The sequence below is a fragment of the Myotis brandtii genome, unplaced genomic scaffold, assembly GCF_000412655.1.
Source record: "Myotis brandtii unplaced genomic scaffold, ASM41265v1 scaffold766, whole genome shotgun sequence".
NCBI classification, from domain to species: domain Eukaryota; kingdom Metazoa; phylum Chordata; class Mammalia; order Chiroptera; family Vespertilionidae; genus Myotis; species Myotis brandtii.
Genome location: NW_005371060.1, coordinates 181,628 through 192,063, shown reverse-complemented (window position 1 = coordinate 192,063; position 10,436 = coordinate 181,628). Strand labels below are relative to the sequence as shown.

At 42.1% G+C, this 10,436-nt stretch overlaps 2 protein-coding genes across 3 annotated transcripts in view; both read left to right on the top strand.

Annotated features, from left to right (window-relative positions):
• The window catches only part of PARG (poly (ADP-ribose) glycohydrolase), a 192,857-nt gene that overhangs the window by 120,550 nt on the left and 61,871 nt on the right, over positions 1-10,436 (top strand). For both annotated transcript variants that reach the window (XM_005883121.2, XM_014530716.1), the window contains exon 11: positions 5,337-5,397. In XM_005883121.2, coding sequence (XP_005883183.1) covers positions 5,337-5,397 — 61 coding nt within the window. The remainder of the gene's footprint in view (positions 1-5,336; positions 5,398-10,436) is intronic.
• On the top strand, positions 1,644-2,823 carry LOC102255052 (calcium/calmodulin-dependent protein kinase type II subunit gamma-like). The gene is made up of 3 exons (XM_014530722.1): positions 1,644-1,680; positions 1,868-2,090; positions 2,242-2,823. Exons 2-3 carry the CDS (start codon positions 2,057-2,059, stop codon positions 2,550-2,552), a joined length of 345 nt encoding a protein of 114 aa, XP_014386208.1. The 5' UTR covers positions 1,644-1,680; positions 1,868-2,056; the 3' UTR covers positions 2,553-2,823.

The following is a 10,436-nucleotide window of genomic DNA, read 5'->3' as shown; positions in this document are numbered from 1 at the left end:
CCTTTTTTTAAGGAATCAATTATTAGGATTTGGGAATTTAAGGGAAAATTTTATATGCTTCTTTGACGGGTTTGTTTATTTCTTAGCTTATCAATTTTTAGTTTTGTGCTCAGTACAGAATAAAATATTAAGGAAAATGAAGGCTCATTCAGGCTATGATACATAACACCAAATTAAAATTTGTAATAACTCGTTAGAAAAAAGTACTTTTTTGCTATTCTAAATCTAAATAGAATGAGTTTCATTATTATACTTAGGTAATTCAGTGTTTACTTTTCTGTCCTTGGAGTCAAATCATGTATATCTTCTCTAGGCTTCTCTATGTCTCCTGTAGAAAAGCTAACTTGCCTTTCTACATTTTAGGATTTTAAATAATTTGAGGAAAAAAGCTAAAGTTTTGTTTTTCTTTAAATATATTTTTATTGATTTCAGAGAGGAAGGAAGAGGGAGAGAGAGAGAGAGATGCATCAATGATGAGAGAGAAGCATTAATCGGCTGCCTCTGGCACGCCCCCTACTGTGGATCGAGCCCACAACCAAGGCATGTGCCCTGACCAGGAATCAAACCATGACCTCCTGGTTCATAGGTTGATGCTCAACCACTGAGCCACATCGGCCAGGCTAAAGTTTTGTGTGTTTTTCTTTTTTTCAACTAGAAATTTATAAACCATCCTAAGTGTTAGAAATTAATCACACTGAAAAAATAAGTTGTAATTAGACATTTTATGTTCTGGCTTTTTTACTGTATATGGTAATGTAGTTCTTTGTAGAAATATAGAGAAACATGCTATAGGTTTTCAGGATGTAAAGCTACAGGCTTAAGGAGGAAATACTAAGTGGAATAAAAGAGGTTTGCAGTTTAATAATTACCTTATATAGAAGTTCTAGAGTCTACTGAATAGAAACTATAGGAATGTATTTAGGTCTCCTCCTCTTGCTCCCTTGGTGGGGTGATGGTGACTGTGCACCAATGTCAGCATGGGCTACACTCACCGACAACTACCAGCTCTTCAAGGAGCTTGGCAAAGGTGCTTTCCTGTGGCCCACAGGTGTGTGAAGAAAACCTCCATGCAGCAGTATGCAGCAAAAATCAATACCAAGAAGTTGGTCTGCCCGGGATCACCAGAAACTAGAACGTGAGGCCTGGATATATTGACTTTGGAGACATCCATTGTGCATTCCCATCACAGTATTTCAGAAAAAGGGTTTCACTACCTTGTGTTTGACCTTGTTACTGGTGGAGAGCTGTTTGTAGACATCATATCCAAAGAATCCTACGATGAAGCTGATGCCAGCCACTATTTACATCAGATTTTGGAGAGCGTTAACTACATCCACCAGTGTGACATTGTCCACCGGGACCAGAAGCCCGAGAAACTGCTGCTGGTGTGTAAAAGCAAGGATGCTGCGGGCAGCTGGCTGATTTTGGCCTAGCCATCCAAGTACAGGGAGAACAGCAGGCTTACTTTGGTTTTGCTGGCACCTCAGCTTACTTGTCTCCTGAAGCCTTTTTTGTTGTTGTTAATCCTCACTTGAGGATATTTTTTCCATTGATTTTTAGAGAGAGTGGAAGGGAAGGGAAGAGACACAGAGAGAGAAACATCTATGTGAGAGAAACACATCGATTGATTGCCTCTCACATGTGCCTTGACCAGGGCTGGGGATCGAACCTGCAACTGAGGTATGTGCCCTGGACCGGAATTGAACCCATGACCCTTCAGTCTGTGGGCCGACATTCTATCCACTGAGCAAACAAGCTCGGGCTGTCCCCTGAAGTCTTGAGGAAAGATCCTTATAGAAAACCAGTGGATTTCAGAGCCTGTGGAGTCATCTTGTATATTCTGCTGGTGGGATATCCTCTCTTTCAGGATGAGGATCAACAGAAGCTATATCAGCAGATCAAGGCTGGAGCCTATGATTTCCCATCCAGAGTGGGACAGTGACCCCTGAAGCCAAGAACTGATCAACCAGATGCTAACCACAACCCTGCAAAACATATCTCAGCTGACCAGGCTCTCAAGCATCCATGGTTCTGCTAACGGTCCACGGTGGTATCCATGATACATCATCAGGAGACTGCGGAGTGCTTGCGTAAGTTCAGTGCCTGGAGGAAACTGAAGGGTGGCATCCTCACGACCATTACTTGTCTCCAGGAACTTTTCAGCTGCCTAAAGCCTATTGAGCAAGAGGTCGGGTGGCGGTGACAAGGCGCCATAAACCACTATGGTGGGTAACATTACAGATGGGATCAAGGACTCCACAGAGAACTGCAACACCACCACTGAAGATAAGGATCTCAATATGGGAAAACAGGAGATCATTCAAATCACAGAACAACTGATTGAGGCCATCAACAATGGAGATTTTGAGGCCTGCACAAAGATTTGTAATCCAGGACTCACTTCCTTTGAGCCTGAAGGCCTTGGTAACCTTGTGGAGGGAATGAATTTCCGTAAGTTTTGCTTTGAGAATCTTCTGTCCAAGAACAGCAAGTGCATTCATGCCATCATCCTGAACCCACATGTCCATGTGATCAGAGAGGACACAGCTTGAATAGCCTACATCCACCTCAATACATCAATGGGCAGGGTCCACCTCCCACCAGCCAGTCAGAGGAGACCCAGGTCTGGCACCGCTGAGATGGCAAGGGCTCATTGTCCACTGTCACTGCTCAGGGGCCCCTGCCCCACCGCTGCAGTGAGCTCAGCCACAGGGTCATTAGGAGATCCCAGCTGGAGGTCGAACCTTTGCAGCCAGTGTCTCTGGAGGATCCCGAGCGACAGTAGCAGTCCTGTTCATTTGAGGTTTAAAACAATTAAATTACAAACCCACCCACTTGCCCTTTGTGTCTGTCTCTGCTGTACTGAGGTGTTTTACATTTAAGGAGAAAAGATTGTTTTTAAAAAGATGGAAAAAGAAATGTATTTAAAGTACCATATATTTCATCAAATCTAGGATATTGTAGATGGTAGGAAGTGCCATTATGTTATGTTCCACTAAGAAGGAAAAAACACTCAGGATGGGGAATCGTTGGAGACCTCTCTGATAAAGCTGGCACACCAAAAGTCTACACCCTTAGTCTAAGGATACATGAGGAGTTAACCTGGCTGTGCAGAAAAGGGTCAGTAAGCAAACCACTGTCAACATTGGCACTGGGTAGAGAGGGGAAAAAATATCCTCTGAGAATGTGAATCAGGTTTGGGGTCCAAAGTCATATTACCCGTGTGATCCACAAAAGCCTGCAACAGAGGGCTTACTTCAGACTGATCTGAGGTTGGTGGTGCTCTTAGATGATGGCAGAAGCAATGCACATCTTTATAACTCTGTAGCATAATTTGAAGTCAGGTAGTGTGATACTTCTTGCTTCATTCTTTTTTCTCAGGATTGCTTTGGCTATTCAAGGTCTTTTGTGGTACCATACAAACTGATAATTTTTTTGTTCTATTTCTTTTAAAATGACATTGGGATTTTGATGAAGATTTCATTAAATCTATATATTGTTTTGGGTAATATGGCCCTCTGTTTCCTTCTCCCTCTCTTCTTCAAGTATGCTTATTATTCTTACACTAGAAGGCCCGTGCACAAAAATTTGTGCACTTACGGGGGAGGGAGGTCCCTCAGCCCAACCTGCACCTTCTTGCAATCTGGGACCCCTTGGGGGATGTCCGACTGCCGGTTTAGGCCCGATCCCACCGGCAGTTGGACATCCCTCTCGTAAACTGGGACCGCTGGCTCCTAACTGCTGGCCTCCCTGATTGACCCTAACCACTCTGTTTGCTTGCCTGATCGCCCCTAACCACTCGCCTGCCAGCCTGATTGCCCCCTAACTGCTCCCCTGCTAGCCTGATGGCCCCCTAACTGCTCCCCTGCAGGCCTGATCGCCCCTAACTGCCCTCCCCTGCTGGCCTGATCACCTCTGACTGCTCTCCTCTGCCGGCCTGGTTGGAGTCTGCAGTCACTGAAGCAAGGAAGCCTCATGTTCGCTTCCAGCTGCCTGGCTGCCGGCCGCCATCTTGGCTGACAGTTAATTTGCATAAGGATATGCTGATTAGCCAATGGGAAGGGTAGCGGTCGTACGCCAATTACCATGTTTCTCTTTTATTAGTGTAGATATCTTAAGAACCATGTTTATATGCTTTTACTTTTGCTTTGCCAGTAGTGTTCATTTATGAATTTCTTTTGATCTTTCCATTTAATGTTCTTACTTTTCTTACTGACTGATGTTCATGACTGATAATACTAACATTAGTTTTCTATTAATAGAATTACTTCTCTAGTATTTGAATTGTTTGACTTCTTGTGAGTTTTAAATATGCTATCCATTTGTCTTACAGATAGACATCTAAATATTTTATAACTCATGTTAACAAAATTCTGTTTTTTAATATAAATACTCCATATGATTTTTGAGTTATTAATGCTTGTGACTGAAAGTACAGAAATGTATAATCATCCAAAGAAATGAAACGATTGCTAAGCTTTCATTGGAACTCTACCACCATTATCCCTAATAGTTCCTGACATTTCTCTTTGCTTAAGAGCTTAACAAAACAAACAACAACAAAAGGAGAAAACAAAAATGGCCTGGCTTTTTTAGTTTATTCTTTGATTGAATCAAACAAATTACTTTTGGCCAGCTGATTTATTTGTTGCTTTTGCTACTAGTTAAAAAATAAACCTAACAAAAAAGGATCATATCCTTTAAAATTTACTGTGTTTTGATCTTATATGTATTGCTACTTGAAAACTATGTCATCTTTCTTCTCTAATCATTTAGAACACAGTAATTCCTCCTTCCGCCTAAGGCACCTTATAAAAAGAGCAATTGCATATCATCTAAGCCCTGGATTTGGCTATGTCACCTCCAAAGGCTTGCCAACAATTTTCTTTTTTTAATCCTAGACATTTTTTTTTTCATTATAAAACATAAGTATGTATACATTCACCAGTTTTTAGATGTAGGGTTAAAGTTCTTCTTTGAGAAAGAGTCCATCTACAGATTAAAATCCAGTTTTATCTTTATTATGTAAGCTACACCCATTTGCATCTTTTTCCCAAAATTATTTCTTAAAAGTGTTTGCAGTTTAGAAAATGACATTTAAAAAGTACTAGCACTCATATCCTCCTGTTGTGCTGCTGTTTGTGTAGTTTTTTGTTTTAGTGAGGACATGCTATTTCATAGAAAGAGTTCCTACTGTAAGGATAATATTATTTTAAATCAATCTTCTGTTGTATTCCAAAACTAGTTTTATAGCCATTGTTAGACCCATTCTTTTACTGAATATATGTATAATCTTTTCAAAATCGAAACTTGTTTTTCTTTTATTGCTTTTGTAGAACCTACTGGGTTGGTGACATTTACAAGACAGAGTCTTGAAGATTTTCCAGAGTGGGAAAGGTAATGATAAAAACAATGCTGCAATCTTAGAATTAGAAGAACTGTTTTTACCATGAGAGGATTTTATTTTACAGCCCCTGGAAAGATGTTTTCCAAACTCTTAATTGCTGTTTTGCTAGGCAGTTTCTTCTCATAAGAACCTAACAAAATCCATTGATAGCTCTCATTGTTAGAAAGGTTATGCCTTTTGAATCAAAGTCTGCAACTCTTTGACTTCTTCTACTGTTTTGCCTTAGTTTTCTCTTCTAAAACAAAGTCCTGTTTAGAGGTAAGGAGTTTTGTGCATGAAGACACTGATATTAAATGGAACACCAATATTTATTGTTCCTTCATACGCTCCTTTTTGGTTAGTAATTTATATTTTATGGCTTTTCTTCCTGGAGAACAAGATTGAGAAATTTTTTGTTTGTTTGTTTGTTAATCCTCACCCGAGGATATGTTTTTATTGGTTTTTGAGAGGGAGGACCCATTGATTTTTAGAGAAAGTGGAAGGGAGGGGGAGAGTCAGAGAGAGAGAAACATCGATGTGAGAGAGACTCATTGACTGGTTGCCTCCTGCACGCGCCATGACCAGGACCCTGAGATCGAGCCTGCAACCGAGGTACATGCCCTTGACCAGAATCGAACCTGGGACCCTTCAGTCTGTGGGCCGACACTCTATCCACTGAGCCAAACCGGCCAGGGTGGGGAAAAAATTTTTATTAAACTAAAATATAAATAGTAGTTACCTAGAATTTGCCTGATAAGAATTTTGAGGTTTGTCTGTCCATGTGTACTATTGGCAAATTTTGTGGAAGTTGCTAATTGATTGTTTTGTTCTTATTATTTATCTGTAAATACTGAGGAGAATAATAACCATTCTGAGTTCATCAGATTTGTACATTTTTTAGTGTCCTGGAATAGTTAACACATTTCCTAGTCTAGAGCAAATCTCCAAAGCACTTAAAGTAGAATGGATCGACTTTTTCAATGCATGTGAGGACATGACTAGACATACTAAATGCATATTTTGAGTGTGCATTCTGGTTAACCAGTGCTTCTCATTTTCACATTCTAATAAAATTTATTTTAATCCTCACCCGAGGATATGTTTTTATTGGTTTTTGAGAGGGAGGAAGGGGGAGGTAGAGAGAGAGGAGGGGATGATGGCTGTTTGCAGCTGGTCACACCCCCTTCAGGGTGGGGGTCCCCACTGGGGTGCCTGGCCAGCCTGGATGAGGGGATGATGGCTGTTTGCAGCTGGTCACACCCCCTTCAGGGTGGGGGTCCCCACTGGGGTGCCTGGCCAGCCTGGATGAGGGGATGATGGCTGTTTGCAGCTGGTCACACCCCCTTCAGGGTGGGGGTCCCCACTGGGGTGCCTGGCCAGCCTGGATGAGGGGATGATGGCTGTTTGCAGCTGGTCACACCCCCTTCAGGGTGGGGGTCCCCACTGGGGTGCCTGGCCAGCCTGGATGAGGGGATGATGGCTGTTTGCAGCTGGTCACACACCCTTCAGGGTGGGGGTCCCCACTGGGGTGCCTGGCCAGTCTGGGTGAGGGGCTGAGGGCTGCTTTCAGGCTGGCGGTTGTTGACTGAAGCTCCCAACCGCTCCTTTTTTTTCTCTTTTTTTTATTTTATTCTGGGCCAGCTTTAGCTCTGGCTCTAGCTCTGAGGCTTCCGCTGCTTTGTATCTGGTTTGTTTGCCGTTCTATAATCGAAACAATGTATAACTTCAGCTCTGAGATCCCGGCAGGCTGAAAGCTGGTTTCTGGAGTTTTGTTTAGCTTCTACATTTGCAACATAGTACATAGTTGCTTAGAGTTGCAACTCAGAGGCTGAGAGAGAGAGAGAGAGAGAGAGAGGGGGGGGGAGAAAATCTCTTGCCTCCCATACGAGCTCAGACAGGGATCAGACCCACAACCTGGGTGTGTGCCCTGACTGGGAATCAAATCTGCAACCCTTTGGTGCACGGGACTATGCTCCAACCAGCTGAGCCACACTAGCAGGTCTAATAATTTTTATTGTAGTTTTTAATTGTTTTGTTAGAGTAAGTGATGAAAGAGACTCACTCTTAAGGGAGTTAACTTAAGGCACATCTGCTTAGGTGGCTCTCCCGTGGTGTCTTCGTTCATCAAACATGTTCATTTGCGAGGTGAAAGAAAAATAAACTTACTTTAGGAGGCTGACTGCATGGCTGAGATGATTATTAATAGGGGGAAATGGATAAAACACCAAACACCTGAAGAAAAACAAAAGCAAAATTGAGCCAAAAAGGAAGAGAACATGAACAGCATTTTGGAGTCATGGCATATTAGAGATTAAAGTTATCCCAGGAAATCATTGGGTCCGGGGGCCTACTAAAAATATTGTCCGCTCTATACTACCTATGACAGGTGGAAACTAGGCAGCTTCAGTGGTGGGAAGTACACAACTTCACCTCACTCGGCTGCTTGTGTTATCTAATACTGTCATTCACTAAAAAAGTCTGTCTTTCCAATAATCCCTCTCTTCCCAATCCTGGTTCTTCTAGAGCTACAATAAGTAAATTTAATTTTCTTTAACGTTCAGCATTCCTTCATGTATCTTAATGCTTTCCTGACTCACCACACCTCTAACAATGCACACAGGTACATACAAACCTTACTCATTTCTTCTATTTCACATATAATATGAATTCTAAATGCTTTATTTCTGCTATTTACATACCCCAGACCATTGGTCCCTCTTAAAATATGGTGCCTAGATCTAAAAGTAACAATCTGCTATGTTCTCTGCCCAGGTCAGGGTACAGAGGATTGCTCTTTTTAGATCTTCAATTAGTCTGTAATAGGAATACAGATGTTTTGTTCATGTCACTTCCATGTAGATTTTATAGGTCATTCAGAGGGCTTGTTTTCAGTTCAGCTCAGGATCACCTCTGCATTCGTCATTTATTTGACTCTAATGTGAAAGTACACTCGTTTACACATTGCCATCTGGGAGTGAAGGGATAGGTCAAAATGCAGAGATCTGCAAGGTGCTGTGTCAGTGAGATAATTTTGCCCCTAAATACGATCAAGATACTCCCCTTAACTTTGATAGACAAAATTTAACTTGGTAGCCTTTCTAGCTTTTTGTTCTCTGTTTTGTTTTAGTTGCTTTATAAGTGAGTTAGAGAATATAATTAATATCCATCTCCCAGACTCCACAGAACCAGAAACATGCATTCACTTATAGAGGAAGGATGAAGAGGAGATGAGGATTCTTGGTGTTTCAAGAGTAAGGGGCTAAATGGGTGCCAGGAAGTTAGAGGCTTTCTGATGACCAAGTTTCTGACATCTTATAGTTAACCTTTTGATTATCAGTAAATCCCTTAGCCAGGCTTAGTTAATCACCGACAGCCAGAATAGGCTCTGTCTTTGATTCCTGGAACAGTGAAATGGAGAATTTTCTAGGGCTAGAAGGAGAGACCTGCTTTAAAAAGCTAGAAGGATGCTTAAAAAAATAAAAACCTGCCTGGCTGGCATTGCTCAGTGTTTGAGCATCATCCTATGAACCAGGAAGTCATGATTCGATTCTCGGTCAGGGCACATGCCCGGATTGTGGGTTCGATCCCCAGTAGGGGGCATGCAGGAGGCAGCCAATCAATGATTCTCTCTCATCATCGATGTTTCTATTCTCTCTCTCCCTTCCTCTCTAAAATAAAAAAATATACATATATTAAAAAAAACAAAATCTCTGCCCCGTTTTTATCTATTTCATAATTTTATTGAGAACTGTGCTGTAAGTTGACAACTTCAGTCATAGAGAATCATTGACAACAGTTGAGATTTCTGTTTTGAAATCCTGACTGACAAACCAGAGGTTTCTGGATCATGCTTTTTTAGCTTTTCAGTAGTATCCTCAAAGGTGGTCTCCTCTGGAATAAAATGACTAGGAAAGTGGGGACTCCCCTCCTAAAAGGAAGTTAAAAAGTCAAACTTATAATACAATTTTTACGAGAGATTTATAATGTAATTTATTCTAAAAGTATTGCATACTGGTTAAGAGCTTGAACCATTGATTTAGGCTACCTGGGTTTAAATCTTTATTGCTTCATTTACTAGCCTTGGGCAGGTAACTTGACTGCTTTCTGTGCCTTGTTTTCCCATCTGTGAAAGGAGGGAGTGATAGGGTTGTGAGGATTAAATGAGTTAATACAAATTAAACTCTTATAACAGAACATATATTGACTTACCTTCTGAGTTTAAGGCTATCAATCTGAAATGTATTTAGACTCATTGAAACCAGGAAAAAAGCAAGTCACAGTAAGTAAACAGTGCTTCCTCAGCTAAATTGTTTTTAAAAATATATAATTGTTGCCTTGGCCAGTGTGGCTTAGAACATTGGCCTGCACACCCAAGGGTCGTGGGTTCGATTCCCACTCAAGGGCACATACCTGAGTTGCAGGTTCGATCCCTGACCCAGTCCAGACACATGCAGGAGGCAACCAACCAATGTGTCCCTCTCACATCAATGTTTCTCTCTCTCTATCTCTATCGTCCTTTATCTCTCTCTCTCTCTCTCTCCATCCCCCCTCCCTACTTCCCTTTCTCTCTCTAAAAATCAATAGGAAAAATTATCCTCAGGTGAGGATTGGCAACAATTATACACACACACACACATATCCTATATAATAAAAGAGAAACATGCAAATTAACCATCCCTCTGCTATGCTCAAGCCACGCCCACCGGCCAATCGGGAGTGAGTATGCAAATTAACCCAACTAAGATGGCGGCAGCCATGGAGCTGGAGTGAGCAGGAGGCGATGGAGGAAGCCAAGCTTCCCACCTGCCCTGGCCAGCCCTGGGCTATGCTCAAGGGTACAAAGTTTCAATTATAGAAGATAAATAAATCCCAGAAAAAGAAAAAAAGGAGAGGCTGGGAGCTTGGGTAACCGGGGGCCGTGGCCAGCCTGAAAACGGCCATCAGCCCCTCACCCAGGCTGGCCAGGCACCCCAGTGGGGACTCCCCGACCCTGAAGGGGCTGTGGGCAGCCTGAAAACGGCCCTCAGCCCCTCACCCAGGCTGGCCAGGC